General features: G+C 36.4%; 2 protein-coding genes across 2 annotated transcripts; one reads left to right on the forward strand and one right to left on the reverse strand.

The window, feature by feature from the left end:
- Positions 1-552: 552 nt before the first annotated feature.
- On the forward strand, positions 553-2,049 carry N7477_003549 (uncharacterized protein; the record flags this gene model as incomplete). Its single annotated transcript, XM_056965212.1, has 2 exons — positions 553-1,276; positions 1,358-2,049. The coding sequence occupies 2 exons, from the start codon at positions 553-555 to the stop codon at positions 2,047-2,049; spliced, it is 1,416 nt and encodes a 471-aa protein (XP_056825165.1).
- A 344-nt stretch (positions 2,050-2,393) lies between these two features.
- N7477_003550 (LysM peptidoglycan-binding domain-containing protein) lies at positions 2,394-4,831 on the reverse strand (the record flags this gene model as incomplete). Its single annotated transcript, XM_056965213.1, has 11 exons — positions 2,394-2,436; positions 2,510-2,546; positions 2,606-2,839; positions 2,905-3,127; positions 3,181-3,215; positions 3,271-3,507; positions 3,581-3,715; positions 3,769-3,966; positions 4,030-4,128; positions 4,181-4,659; positions 4,722-4,831. 11 exons carry the CDS (start codon positions 4,829-4,831, stop codon positions 2,394-2,396), a joined length of 1,830 nt encoding a protein of 609 aa, XP_056825166.1.
- Positions 4,832-16,772: the final 11,941 nt, after the last annotated feature.

The following is a 16,772-nucleotide window of genomic DNA, read 5'->3' on the forward strand; positions in this document are numbered from 1 at the left end:
AATAACTCCCTATTACCCTTATATAAATAGAAAGATAGAAAATTTAAATAGAATTCTTAGATAGATACTTACTGAGTATCTAATAAATAAGCTTATAAAAGCTTAGGATCTTTATTTATATTAAGTATTTTTTGCTACGCGAGTATATAAATATTTAGTTATAGGATTTAGTCTATTTTATTTAGTATATAGTATTTATTTATAAATCCCTAGTAATTTATTTAATAGCCTAAAAATAGAAACCTTACACACTAATACTATCCAAAATCTAAGTAATACGCGTACGAAAGCGAACGAACTACTTCTTATATAGGCTATTGAGATTCTGGAGGTGGGAAAGTGTGTTCCATTCAGTAAGTGTACGAAGGAGTAGATATATGGTAGCCGTGCGGACTAATACGGGTCCGTACGGCAGAAAAAGTTAGGTAACGTAACCGTTTCCCCGTAATAAGAAGGCCCTATTATTATATCCCCGCCCGACCCCACATCATCTCAACTTCCAAGTTCCAAGGTTCCAAGGTTTATCTTCTGATTCCTAGCAACTCACGGAAAATGGCGTGGCCACTTCCCCCAGAGATAACTGGCCGTATTGTGTCACTCCTCGAAAACCCATTGACTCGTATAGACACCAAGCTCGGATTGGCTCAATATGCTTCAGTGAATCGCGACTGGCAGCCTATTATCGAGGAGCGAAGCTGGGCGAAAATCCAAGTCAAGACAGGAACCCCGTTGAATCTAGACGTATTTGAAAGATTGACAACGGATCCACGACGCCAATCATATATTCGGGATATCGAATTGATCGTGGAGCTCGAGCCTTATGATGAAGCTGCCAGAGCTCATTTCGAGACAGAATCTGAGCATGAGCGCAATAATCAGATCTTCTCCGAAGCAATCCGCTCAGTCCTTCAAATCGTTGCGAAATGGAGACCATCGCAAGGTATCTCGCTCTCCATCAAAGTTCAGTCCCCTAGTGATCTGGTTGCTACTCCAAATAGACTGAGGCGAATAAAGGCCGCCCGTGGCGAGCGGACTGCAGATATTTTGAACCGCAGATTTGAGAGAAACTACCTTCGACTTAATGCATTCGAGAGCCAGACAGCACCAATCAGCATTGTGCATAATCTCAAAATAGAGGCTTTAGCTGACAGACGACAAATCGAGGCGGTTTCGTGCGCGCGTCTGGTCTCGAGATTTCCTAACCTCCATACACTGAAGTTGCTGTTGAATGACACTTGCAAACGCGATAAGGGTCTAAGAAAACGCAACCGCGACGGTATGTTCTATCTACAGCTAAATAATCTATTCTTCACTGCATAGCATGTTCATTCTCCCAGTTTACTAATGGTGTGTTTAGAATTGGCTGCTCATTTTCACCTTTTACCGCCCAGCATAAAGAATTTACACTTTCATTTTAATTATGGGCCACCTATGAATCACAACTTCTCCCCAGATGAGATCACAGACGAAGGCGTGGATCCTCTCAGCTTGAAACTACATGAGTTCTCTCAGCAATTAGAGACACTCAGTATCGACGGAATGACATTTGGAAATGAGCTTTTCTGGCCACCGGAATCAAACGATAACCCGCCATCATGGCCTGATCTGAAAACCATTAGCATTGATTACATACCCACAACCCCGTCCGGGGAATGGCTCTTTGTTGACCGTTCTGATCGCGATGAGGACGATCAATATGAGTCCATGGATTCAGATCCACATGATGAATGGCCGGATTACGTGAGAACACCACTCGAAGATCGCAGCAGCGGGCCCTTCCGAGAAGTCAGTGTGCCAGGTCTCTTCAATGAGCTATATATGGCTGTGGGCCGGGCAGCATTGTGTATGCCCAAATTGGAGGACCTGCGTATGGATACAGAATCGGGAAGAGCCCATCATCGGTTCAGATATTCCACCGAAGGCGAGATATGCGCAACATGGTCTGACCGTCTCGGATTCCAGCCCGAGGAAAGGGTTTTGGACCTGTGGAAGCAAGTGGCTTCTGAACATACCGGTCAATCCCTCACAGTCAAATTGACCGATAATTAAGAAGGGACGAACCAGAATATCACCGGTTGCCTTTTGGGAATGTTTGAAGGTTGATGATATTGTATTTCAGCTGTTCTCATTCTAGGCTTTTGTTTTTAATTTCGAGCGGCGATGTGGATCGACGGGATCATGCGATTCTCATTTCGACACCAATTAGATTTTCCAGGAAATAGAACACTAAGATGTCTCTTCCTTTTCGACCTTTCCCTGAAGCGTACTATATATGACCGATTACCATATTATATAGGCTAGGCCTGACTGAAAGCTCTCCCGAGTAGAACTTTCGCCATATCACACTCAGGTGATCCTATGAATGAGATTATAGAACCCCATTTGACCAGAAACTAAGACGAGACACCAATACAGTAGGCCTCCTTTGCCCAAAAGCTTTGTGCGGAAGAAAATGATCAGTGACAACTTGAAGAGGTGGAGCAAAGATTAGCGGAAGGGGGAGACTCACTTCTCACAGGCATTGTTGAGGGCAGGATTCCACTTGTCTGCAACAAATTATGAAGTTAGCGGCTATCTAAACCGTGTATCCTGGACTAGAACTGACATAGATTCGCAAGTGTGATTTTGTTGCGGTCGGCGAATGTTTGGCACCCATCATCGGTCTGGGCTAAGGCATATGCATCGCAGTTTGATGGGATATCTGCCTGTGTAGGACCTGGTGGAGTGATGCTTGTCCCGGTGGATGTCTGGCTGGCGACTGAAAAAGTTGTTGTTGTGCTGATGGTCGTCGGGGCCTTCACACAATAGGCATCATCAATTTCAAGATCAGTGCAATCCTCTGTATGAGCATATTGATTAGTCTATTTTCCTTGGTTGCCTCTCTCGTGAAATCGTAGAACATACCTCCAATTGCTGGATTCCAGGCGTAGAATTGGGCCTGAGAGATGGAATACTCCTTTGCAATGCCCGGGCATGTGTCATTTGCCTTGACAACGTACCACTCTTCACAGCCTGAGACTATTCCGGTCTGTGTAGGCCCTGGGGCACCACCAGTGGCTGTTGTAGAGGTAACGCTGGAAGTTTGGTTGTAGGCCACATCTTCCCATCCAGGCCCTTGGACACAATACTAGTAGATTAAATTAGCAGTCGCAAACCTTTCACGGATAACAATCAACTAACCGAAGCCTGAATCCATAGGTTGGTGCAATCGGGACCTAGAAATTCTGATGAGAAATCTGTTATAACAGATCGAAATGATAATACACGCACCGACTGCAGGGTTCCACTCATAGAGAGCAGAAACCGGTATTATTGTTGGCACGGCAAATAAAGTCACAAGTGTCGCCTGAGAACACGAAAACTTAGTTTGCGTTTGATATAACGGTTTGGTTGGATGAAAGTCTAGCTCACCATCTTCAGTGTCATACCAGTCATAGCACTCAGTTGTAGCATTGGCGGTCGAATTAATCGGAGCGGGTACGTATGGCAAGGTGGTGGCGGGAACAGCTGTATGGTAGTTTCAAAGTTAGCTCCTGCTGGGCAGCAATATTCTGCATGGGCTCTTGAACACATTACTCACACGACTGGTTGTAGAATGAGCCACAGTACTCAGTCTCATTTGTGAGTTTGCATCCTGTCATGGTATAGTTCTGCCCATTAAGAACACTCGGGTTCCAGCGCACCCAATTGGTTGTGTCAACGCCAAACAAAGACGCTGCCTGGTAGCAGGGAATAGGCCCAAAGTCGTTCTCGAACATTTCGAAGCACCCGTCAACGAGCCACTAGCTAAGGGATAGGAAGCGGTCGTCGTGGTAATATTCTTATATGAAGGTTTCGTGGCTGAAGGAAGACTATCCCAAGTCATTGAGGGGTCTGCAGTGAATGTGGCCATGCTAGTTGTTGTCGTTCCGCCGTATCCAGAATAAGTGGAAATGTCACCCACAGCCTGTACACAGTAGGAGGAGTCTGCAATAACGGTTAGTCGTGTCCTGCTTAGGGTTGCTCAGTGGCGAAGGAGTCGATATTCACCTAGCCAGAGATTTGTGCAGTTCGCATCGATTTCAGGATTCAAAAAGTTGAAATCGCTTAGTGTGATGCCAAATTGCATTGATATCTGTGCGCAACTGGCTAAAAGATGTCAGCGCAGGATTCAAGAGAAGTACAGGCAGTCGTCACTTACTATCTGCCTCGGTGACATTAAACCACTGTGCACAGTTGGTGTTTGACCCCGGGCCAATATTGGTCGGAACAGAAGCAGCTGTATCCACCGTAGTGGTGCTGCCGATGTCAGCTTCAACATATCCGACAGGGTTGCTGACACAAATAATGTGACCCTTCTCGTTATCCCAATTGGCACAGACGGGATCAATCGCCGAATTCCAGGAGAGGAGCTGAGTCAGAGTTAAGTTGAAGGAAGAAGCAACTCCCAGAGATGTATCATTCTGTTGTACAAAGTATGGCTCGCATGTGTTCTGGACACAGAGCTCAGTGAAATCCGCAGGCCAGTTCGCACACCCGCCAGCCAAGCCATTGACGCTCAAAAGCTGATCTGTGGCCACGGAGTTGCTTTCAGCAAAATCATCGCAGGTACTACCAGTTGGAATTGGAACATATGATCCAGTGCATGTCTGTGTTTTCGAATAATTGGCAATAATAGTACTGAATAATCACAGAAGAACGTTAGTTGGGAAAACGCAGCTAACACAAATCCATATTCTCACTTTTGATCGCTCATGAACACTGGCGTTGGAGTTGGAATCGGGGCCACTGTGACACCACACGAAGATGCAGAAGAAGAATATTGGCTGGCAAGCTCATCAATATAACCCATAGGGTTCTGCAATTGCATACGTATGATTCCGAGGCCGCAGTCTCCACATTCATCTACTTCAGCGCCGTTTGAAGTTCCATTTGTGCGCAAAGTATAGCAAAAAGTGGAAGGATTGGCTCTAGTTCAAAGGTTAGGCAATATCCATACTGTAGTGGGAGAATTGGTGACATAATGAGCCTATGTGTGGCCTCAGGCATGATTTAATGTCTGCAGTGCATAGTATATCTCCAGACACACTTTGTCACAAGCCAGTACGAAAGAAGTCGTGTGCTATTCGAAAAGTTCTAAACTAGAGAAAGAAAGGGAAGAGAGAAAGAGAAAGAGAATAACTATAAATAATACCCCCCCCCTTGTGTCCTATTCGGGGCTAGCTCACTATATATAACCTCTCCTCGAACTCTCCCTAAACTATATATTATATTACCCCCCTTTTTAATAGGCTTAGCCCCTAGGCCGGGGAACTCTGTCTTCGCGATAATCCTTAATAAATTAGTCTTCCTTAGCCGCCTTGTATCGATAATAATATATCGACGCTGCTAGGCCTCTAAAAGCGAGGGAAAGAGAAAAAGACGAGTTTAGAACTATATTATAAGCTAGTACAAAAGAAGTCGTATGCTATTCGAAAAGTTCTAAACTGGAGAAAGAAAGGGAAGAGAGAAAGAGAAAGAGAACAACTACAAACAATACCCTCTCCCCCGTGTCCCATTTGGGGCTAGCTCACCACATGTGACCTCTCCTCGAACTCTCCCTGAACCATGCGTCACACTTAGAGGGAGACAAGTCATCTACCTAATTCATTCAGGATTCACCCAATTTCTTCTACCCATAATACAGTATTAAGATTATCCCGCACGGCCGCAATAGGGCATCAGTACGGCCTCATCCAGCATCCTCTACACCAGACAGGCAGTGTGTGTGTGTGTGTTGTCTAGTCTGTATCGCCAGATAGCTATCGAGCCGTTCCTATTTTATATTGGCGTCCCCGGGAAGGCTCTTTTATTAAGGTATATCACTATACGAAGAAATATATACCTAAAGGGTAGAGATCGCCTTTGACCCTGAAGGCTATAAGACTATCTGAGACCCTAAGCGGGAGACTATATTTACTAGTGATTGCGACGGTATATAGTCGGTGCGGACAAACGAGAGTAACTAGCCGAGATATAGTGTTCTCCTAAATATACCTAGTTCCTACGAGGAATACTATCGGACTAATATACGGGAGATACGGCGGTGCTTTAGATACTACTAAAGATATAGCCTATCTAATTAAATACGGTAGCTAAGTAGGGGTACCCGGGTATCCGATAGCTATAGCACTCTATTATATAGATAATATTAATATAAATAATTCTATATTATAAATTATAAGAAGAGGAAGCGGCCTTAATAAGAAAAAAGGAGGAAAAAAATAATTATTAAAGAGATATAATTAAAAGTAAAGCGTATAGAGTTAGTATTTCTTTTCGGCCAAAAAGCTATCTCTTTTCTATAAGTAAGTAATAGCGTATAGTATATAAGGTATAATAGTTCCTAAGCTATTAGACCCTAAGGGTATTCTAACCTTTATAGATTACTATAAATCTATACTAAAAAGATCCGAATTAACCCTAAGTAGTAATAATTATATAGATAATATAGATTATAAGTATTAGTCACTATTATCCTAAGCCGAACCGCCTAATAGGGTATAGGCTATACCTTATCCTTATATAGTTTAAGTGCCTTATTTCTCCGTATTACTAGCTTTAGGACCCTTAGGAGCACTATACTTTAATAAGACTAATATCTCTGAGTTCCTAGAGAAGCTATAGGATATATATTTTAGATATAGCGTTAAAAGCGATAAAGATATTATAGGTATATTACCTTAGTACTACGCGAAGGTCGCTAAGTCTTAGGTAAAGAGATAAGACTCCTAGCTAAGAAAGGACTAAGATATCTTTAAGGAAGCTTTCTTAGAGTATTTCTATAATAATAATAGCGAGTAGTAAAGGTATATAAAGATATACCTTTAATCCCTTATATAGGTTAAGCGAATAATATAGGATAATATCCGCTTATATCTTAATAAGTTCGATAATATCTCTGACTATATTTATTTAAAAGGCGAGGTTAGTAATATAAATAAAGTCAGCCTCCTTATCTAAGGACTTCTGTAGTAGCTTAAGGAGAAGATTATTAAAAGATATTCTTGTAAGTAGTTACTAAGAGGGACACTAATTACTTATTCGGAGATATATATAGTAATTAGGTTATATATTAGAGAGGAAACCGATATTTAGAGAATTCTTTTAACTATTAAATCTTCTCTGAGTAACCCTAAGCGTAACTAATAACTTTATCCCCTATAGTAATTGCCTACTACTATTATAAAGTCTTAGGAAAATCGTTAACTAACCGCTAGTTAGGTCTAGCGTTAAGATAAATAGGATAGGAAGCTCAGAGAAATATAATTATAGATAGAGGCACTTACTCTTAAGCTATAGGCTAGCTAAAATATAAGAAATAATATTTAGTACGAGCCTAATAGAAGAAACCCTTCGAATAGGAATTAGATAATTTTAGGCACTATTAAATAACTAGGCCCGAGACTACGCGTGATCCTAGGATAATTAAACTAAGAAGCCTTCTAAGCGTAATATAATAACTAAAAGAAATAGGAGTTATATAGAGTATTCGTATAGCTAAGTAGTAATATCGCTTATGTTACTCTTCTTGCTCCCACTTATCTTACGAACCTAAATATATCTGTTTACTCTATTATTATTATTATGCTTCTTAGTACCGCGCCTATATAGGAGAAGCTTAAGGAAAGCGAGGATAAGGAAGTAATTATCCTATTCGGTACTATTAACGTTATTAAAGGTCGTCCTATAAAGCGCCGCAGAGACCATAATATTACTAGAATAAGAAACTCCTAGACTAATAGATTCTAACTATATATTACTAATACTAATAATAATAATATAATATAAGATAGATAGCCTAAAGAGACTTAAATTATATAGCCTTAGTAAGAAGTTACTCCGCTATATAGCTAGGTTCCGAGAAGAGTTTATGGCCTTATTAACTTAGATATTATATAGCGAAGATCTTAGCTTTTAGATATTATAATATAAAAGATATAGGAAACCGAGATCACCCTTACGATTAGTGAGCTCGCTAGGTCTACTCTAAAGATACGCGCTAAAATAGGTAAAGATATTAGTATAGATATTATTAATTAGTATATTAATAAGGTACTCTCGTAAATATATATTTAGTCGAACTTCGTAGATATCTCTCTCTTAAAGGAAGTATTGGAATATAGACCAATGCTACATAGAAAGATCTATTCTTATATTCAACATATAAGACCAGCATTGCATTGATCACGTGACCAATTTGGGGCCTTCTATCAAAATGATATTAATCATGTGACCAGATTTTTCCTTCTATCAAAATGATATTTTGACCACTTCTGATTCTGGTCCGAGGCCCTCTCCCAAATGATAGCCAGGACCATTTTCCTTCAGAGGTAAATAGTCCGCCTTCAGGCATGAATGGTCCGTTCCTTCGGAGGTGCCTTCGGGCATATCTTGCCTGCGGACTTCGACCATAGTCTTCGGACCTCGGTGAACAGACTTCGACCCTCGGTCCCCTTAAGGATAGGCGGACCACTTTCCCCGGTATGCATAGCTTGATACTGCGGGGAAGCTTTCGGGGTGGCTGAAACCATCGATCCTTGACATTATTCTTTTGGCTTTTCTTCGGTTCCCTTCTTTGCCACCTTTATTATGTTGCTGCCTAGTATTTGTATAATATTCTAGACATCATTTCTAGGCTATTCTAGCCTATAAATATGTCCTTCTTTTCTAGCAGAAAGAATGAAGTCAGTTCTACTTTCCTGAAGTCATTTTCCACTTTCCAAAAGTCATCTCTACCTTCTTCCTTTAATCCTCAGGACTGTGGTTCTGCCTTCGTTTAGGCTATATCTGCTTATGGTCTATCCTACGACCTTTGACCTTCTACCTTTGTCTGGCACCGACTGACCCAGCCGGACTGAGGTTGATCCCACGGACTTAAGGGGCCACGATCTGCTTCGTGGTAGCTTTCCCCTTATATCCCAACAGGAAGTAAAAGGTAAGATTAACTAAATTATAAGAAATATTACTAAGTATTATCGGGAGATAGGTAGTCCTATTAATATAAAAGATCTAGCCGCGAAAGTAAGCTACTAAAATACCTAGATAATACATATCTCGCCTATATCTTCTCCTTATAAATACTTTAGAGACCTCCTATTTATAATAGTTTCTATTAGCGGATAAGTAGTTAAGATATATATCGATATTAGTTCGTTAGTTAATATTATCCGCAGAGATATCGCCTAATCTATATAGGCGTAGATATAGCTAAAGCTAAGGCTAAAGCTTGTTCCTATTAATAGCGGTAAGTTCGTAGTTAGTGCTTATATTAAGAATCTGCTAATTAATATTAATAATATTATAACTAAGTTATATATTATAGTTAGGGATAGTTATACGAACGATCTCCTACTTAGTAGGATATAGGCGAAAGACGTATTACTATAAATCTCTAAGAAAGGTAATAGGAGGGTTATCTATATAATATCGAGCTAAGATAAAAGGAAGTGTGTTAGCTTTAAAGTATATTATCTACGGAATAAAGAATCCTTCTATAAAGACTAACTCTAGCCTAAAGAATATAAGACTTTTAGTTTAAAAGCCTAAGTAAGTATTTAATAGCTACCTTAATACCTATCTCTATCCTAGCGGCTAAGTCTACTAAGACTATTTACTTAATAGTACTATCGAATATTATAAATATAATAATTACTAAAGAAGAAATAATAAAAATATAGCGATAAGAGAAAAAAAAATTATATAGAGGAGTTAAATTATAGGATAGATATATTTTTGGCTAAAAAGATCTCTTCTTATCTTAGTGCCTTATAGATCTAATATCTAACGGATCCTTATTATCGCTAGAAGACTATAGCTAATATTACCTATTTTAATAAAGTTAAGTACTATATATCCTTTTCGGACTTTATTATATTAGAGCTAGGATTCCCTAAGATAAGATTATTTAATACCCTTTAATTAAGGAATTATATTACCTACCGCGTATAAGTTAATACCCTTTATAAGAGGAAGGCAGATAAGATATACCTAATTAATTTATCTAATTCTAATAAGTTAATTCTCGCTAATAACCCTAATTAATAAAGAATTTATCTCGAAAAGTACTATATAAAGTACCGCGCCGCTAATACTTCCTCCGAATTCGATAACTTATTATAACCTTATATAGTAACTATTATAAGAGGGGCTAGGCTTACGCTTAAGAGAGAGGAAGCACTACTTATTAGTATAGCTTTTCTCTCTAAAGAGAGACTATTATTATATAAGCTATTATTTAAGAGAGAAAGGGTACTTATATAGTCTTAGGAATATATAAGTTATATTTATAAAGAAGTTATACTAGCCTAATATATTAAGACTATACCCTATAAAGCTTAGTAATATCCTAGCTTTAAGATTCCCTATACTCTTACGCCTATTATTAATAAGATACTCTAAGAAAGACTATAAAAAAGTATCCTTAAGCTATATAATAGTCTATATAGAAACCTATAGTTCCTAATAAAGAAGAAAGGCGTAAGTAAGTATCGGTTAATTAATACTACGATACTAATTAATAAGGTTATAAAGCGAGATATAAATATACCCCTAAATATCGATAAGTTCGCTAAAGAATTTATAGGACTTATATTAGCCTCTTTAGTTAACCTCTATTCCGGATATAATTAGATTACCCTCGCAGAAGAAAATAGGGACCTTACTACTATTTAAACCTTATTAGGCCTTCTATAATAGACCACTATCTTATAAGGCGCGGCTAATTTAGTGCTATAATTCTAAAGAGTAATATTATAGATCTTATATTTAATTTTTAGTATTATTACTAGGTTATTTCTGGATAATATTATAGTTAAAGGGCCGCGGTCCTAATATAATAATAAGTTCGTATTACTAAGTGTCAGCATATTCAAGGACTGTCAGCATTACCTTTGTCAGCATTATCAAGGACTGTCAGTATTACCTTTAGTCATCCAAGAAGACTATGATCTTTATAATTGGTCAGGTAAATACGAAAAGCCACCTAATTATAATAGGTCTATTAAAAGGTGTTCTATGGATAGACTATTAATGATGCCTTGATATAGGTCTAGACTATTGATGATACCTTGACATAGGTCTAGACTATTAATGATGCCTTGACAATAGGTCTAGACTATTAATGATGCCTTGACAACTAAAAATGATGCCTAGACTATGATTGATTTCAAAGCAAGACAGGCCTAGACTTAAAACAATGCAAGTCCAATATAGGCCTAGAATATTGTTGATTGGATATAAATATGTCCGCAATTCTCTACAAGAAAAATAATTCTTCTTCAATCATCATATCATACCCTAAGGTTTCCTATTAGGGAAATATTCTTTTATTCATCGAAGGATAAAAGACTTGATCTCCCATTAGATCTCCCACTGGATCTCCCACACTAAGAATACGTAGGTTTATCCTTAAGTACCTCTAAAATCTTAATAAGACTTTATATTTTCTTAAGCTAGCTAGTGCTACTATCTTAGCGAAAAAATCTTAATTCGCTATATTAGGTATTAAAGTTATTAGCTAGGTCTGCGATATTAATAGGCGCCGCGTTATAGAGAGTAAGGTAGTAAAGCTTATTAATTAGCTAACCCTATTAACTAAAGATAAATTACGCTCTTTTATTAGATTAGCTATTTATTTCTATATTTTAGTGGCTAAGTTTTAGATTATTATAGATAGCCTATACGCCTACTTAAAGAAGAATACCCTATTCTAATAAGGGGCGAAGTAGTAATCCGCTTTCGATTAAGTTAAAGAAGTGCTCTCTATATTCCCTACTATATTATCTATTAACTATAACTTTAAGCCTTTAGTAATTATTATCGCGATAAATATATCTAGGAAGGGTTAGGGCGCTATCCTAATATAAAAATAAGATAGTATTAGGAAACCCGCGCGATATAAATTAGATATATAGACAGAGATATAGCTTACTTACGATATAGGCAAACTAGAATATCGCGCTATATTAATAATATTAAAGAACTTCCGATATTAGCTATATAATATTTACTTTATATTAGAAATAGATATAAAAATATTAGTGTCCTAACTAAATTACCTTATGGCCGACTTACTTAGTATACTAATAATTTAGTAAATAGTATAGATCTAACTCTTTAACTTCGATATTAAGTATATATTAGGGAGGAAGAATAGCGCGGTAAATAGGCTTTTAAGGTGTCTTACTACTAAAAAAGAAATTAGATAATAATAGTAGGAGGTTAATATTAATAACTTTATTAATATAGAAATATCCTACTTATAGGCGAGCTATTTCCTAGTGTATACTACTATTATAATAGATAAGAATAATAACGAGGATAAGGATAATAATCTTATCGCTAACGCTATAGTCCTGCCTCTTAAAGAGGGTTATTTAACTAAATTATAAGATATCGCGCGGTACCTAATTACACTAAGAAGACCGCTAGAAATATCTTGTAGTTAATTTTACCACTTTAAGAAATATTATATAAAGTTCGTTTACTAAGATAGCCACCTCTTCTATTAATAGAAGGGAAGAATAGAGATCTTATAATATATTCTTAATAATAAGGAAAACTAATAAAATACACTATATAGTATATATATAGATTTATCTTATAAAGGTTAAGAAGCCACTTATATATTATTAAAGCACTAATACTATTAGCTACGAATATTTAAAGATACCGCTATATTTATTAGAACCTATATTAAATACTAAGTATAAGACCTAATATAAATATATAAGCCCGCTATTACCCTAAAGAACCTAAGACTATTTAATAAGTAATTTATTAAAATTATCTATATACTAAATAAGGATAGCTTTAAATCTATTATCTAAGGGCGAGAGTTAGTTAGTGGCTAAGTAGAAGTATAAGTCCTTATTAGCGTAGATTCTAAAGTAATCTAGAGTTTTATCTATAAAGATATTATCTGCCGCTATAGGTATCTAAGAGAGATTATTATAGATAATAGACCTAAAAATTATAGTAAGACACTAAAATTCCTTAAAGACTATAATATTAAGAAGGTCACTATTTTAATATATTATCTTAGCTCAAATAGCCCGGTTAAGCGTTCTATAAGAATATTAAAGGACGCACTCTCTAAGATAACTAATAGATATCTAATAGGAGACACTTCTACCTAAATAAATTAATAGAGACCTTATTTCTATATTATATTAATAGTAGACTAAGTAACTATTAATATTACTATTAGAATTAGCCTATACTATTTCCTAATTAGGGTATATATAGTCTTATTAATTAAACTAAAGATATCTATATAGAGTATACTACTATAGGAGACTATCTAGGATAGACAAAGTCTTATTATAATATATATATAATAGATTAAAAGATAAGAGAAGGATATTAAGGAAGCTATCCTACGAATAAATCGCCTTAAGGAGAATAATATAGAATACTTTAATACTCACTATCGCACTTATAATACTCCCCTTAAGAAAGATAACTATATCTTACTATATAATAGTTAAAGGTTTTTAGATATAATATCTATTCAGAAGCTCCGCTTTTAATAGCTTAGACTATATTAGATTAAGTCTATTAAAGAAAATAGATCTTACTCTATTAGGGAACTTAATAGTACTATCCTATACTATATCGGAGATAAGAATACGGATATAATTAATAGCGACAGACTTAAAAAATTCTACCCTCGTAGAATAGGAGATTCTGATAGGATATAGGATATTATATAGATTGGCAACCTTCGGAAGCGAAGACTAATTAGTCGACTAAGAGTAGTATAATAACTCTTTTATCCTACTATTTAAACGATTATTTTACCGATACTGCGAGATACTTTTTTGGCCGAAAAGATCCTTCGCCTAAGATACTAAAATACCTTATACCTTACACTTATTTATATCGCTAAGGGATAGCTCTCCTATTATAATAAGGAGGGGAAGGATACTTATTATTAGTTATTATTAATTAAACGCTTATTACTACGATTTTCCTTTATTTATTATGTTGGGATATAAGGGGAAAGCTACCACGAAGCAGATCGTGGCCCCTTAAGTCCGTAGGATCAACCTTAGTCCGGCTGGGTCAGTCGGTGCTAGACAAAGGTAGAAGGTCAAAGGTCATAGGATAGACTATAAGCAGATATAGCCTAAACGAAGGCAGAACCACAGTCCTAAGGATCAAAGGAAGAAGGTAGAGATGACTTTTGGAAAGTGGAAAATGACTTTAGGAAAGTAGAACTGACTTCATTCTTTCTGCTAGAAAAAGAAGGACATATTTATAGGCTAGAATAGCCTAGAAATGATGTCTAGAATGTCATACAAATACTAGGCAGCAACATACTAAAGGTGGCAAAGAAGGGAACCGAAGAAAAGCCAAAAGAATAATATTAAGGATCGATGGTTTCAGCCACCCCGAAAGCTTCCCCGCAGTATTAAGCTATGCATGCCAGGGAAAGTGGTCCGCCTATCCTTAAGGGGACCGAGGGTCGAAGTCTGTTCACCGAGGTTCGAAGACTATGGTCGAAGTCCGCAGGCAAGATATGCCCGAAGGCACCTCCGAAGGAACAGACTATTCATGCCTGAAGGCGGACCATTTACCTCTGAAGGAAAATGGTCCTGGCTATCATTTGGGAGAGGGCCGCGGACCAGAATCAGAAGTGGTCAAAATATCATTTTGATAGAAAGCCCCAAATTGGTCACGTGATCAATGCAATGCTGATCTTATATGTTGAATATAAGAATAGATCTTTCTATGTAGCATTGGTCTATATTCCAATATATTATAATTTTATTATTAGTTTAAAAAGACTATACAGTAAATCCCCTATAAAGTATTAGAATATAAAATGCTAAAAACCTTAAACTTCACTTTAAAAATCTCACTTTATAAAATCTCTCTTTCTAACCCCTTACTATACCCTTATATACCTCCGTATACCTTCGTATACAAATTTTAATCGATATAGATAATAATAACCTCCTAAGAGATATTAAGGTATATAGATAGCCTATTAATAGTATTAAGAATACCCTCTAGCTTCTTCGAAGCTATAAGTAGCTTTAGGCGTACGAGCTCGTATCTTAACTATTCGATAGGCTACTTATAAACTATAGTTATACGGAGCGTGCTATTAATTTACTATATTAGTACGTTAATAAGGAAGAACTATAGAGAGACTCAGAAGAGTATTAGGAGTTCCAGAGAAGGTAGTCTAAAGGCCAGAGGATATAAGCACGACACACTTAGAATAAGTAATATCTTATTATAAATAAGCTAAAAGCTATCGAAGTATAGGGAGAATAGTAAGCGAATACCTTCTTTAGTTACTTAATTACTTATTTAATAATAGAGCTAGCGAGTAGGTTTATTACTACCGGCCTTAGCTACGATTACGTCCGCCTCGCTATTAATAATAAAGTTCTCTCTCGCTTATTATCGCTAAGCAGAGGTATCCAAAATACTAAAGGAGTTAACTAAGGGGATCTTTTAAAGGCCCTCCTCCGGAAGTATACCTTAGCCCTTAGATAAGAGGATCTTATTTAGTATAGACTATAACTGAGACTAAGATAGGTATTATTATAAAGTAGGCTTTAGCTAAGATTTACTCACTATCGAACCGGGAGGCTAGATTACTCTTTTAGGATAGTTTATTTCTATTATTATAGTTAAGATAGAGGATAAGGCCGATACCGATACTAAAGCGATAGATAACTATAATCCTAAGAGTATTATACCTAATAATATATAGGATATAGCGATATAGCTTAAAAAGTTAGATAAGGAATATATAGCTAACCTAATATCTATTAGTGACTTATCTAATATAGTCTCTAATCTTTTTATAGCTTAGTTACTTCCTAATAATTACTTATTAGAAAATAATAAGGAATAAAACCCCTTATAAAAAAGAAAGGAGACTACTAAATATAATTATACCGCCTAAAGAGTAGCTATAAATAAGACTCTGGCCCTTCTTACGGACGCTATAAATAGATAAAAGTTAGTAGTATTTAGATATATTAGAAAGCTATCCCTTCCGGAGCTAGATTTAACCTTTACTAAGGATATAATTTATCTATCTTATATAAAGAGAGTATTTAAATTATTTAATATATATAATACTAATAAGAACTACGCGGCACTAACGGTATAAATTAATTTTATTTACTAATATACTAAGGACTAAGATATTATAGTAAAGGAGAACCGGACATAATTTCTATTAGATATCGATAAGTTATAGTTAGATTTCTATCGCTTTAAGTATTAGGCTAATCCTCCTATTATTGCCGACTATTATAGGGTAACCTAGTTATTCTTCGAAAGCCTCTACTATAGGGTATCTCTTACTCCCGACCCTACGACGCCTATATCTATTATATTAAAGTTATAAATATAAGAGTAAGGGAGTATAGTTATTCCGTAGTTATTTAGCTAGTTAAAGGAGGACTTTAATAGATATTACTTAGGTAGCCTTCTTACTCTTATATATAAGGAGATAGATATATATAATTATTACTATCTACCTTATATAGATAAGCCTCGCCTTAGGTAGTTAAGGAATATATAGTATAGTATTATTTAATAGCTTATCTATTAGGATCTAGCGTACTATATATACTATATTTTCTTTTAGCCAGATTACGCTTACCGACTGATCTCCTTCCTATATTATATAAAGAGTACTATACCTAAGGAATAGACTTATTTTAGGTATATTAATATAAATCTAAATAACCTAGTATAGACTAAACGAGGTAGTATAATCC

The sequence above is a fragment of the Penicillium maclennaniae genome, assembly GCF_028827695.1.
Source record: "Penicillium maclennaniae strain IBT 15551 chromosome Unknown utg000003l:1.0-5670915.0:1.0-5674809.0, whole genome shotgun sequence".
NCBI lineage: Eukaryota > Fungi > Ascomycota > Eurotiomycetes > Eurotiales > Aspergillaceae > Penicillium > Penicillium maclennaniae.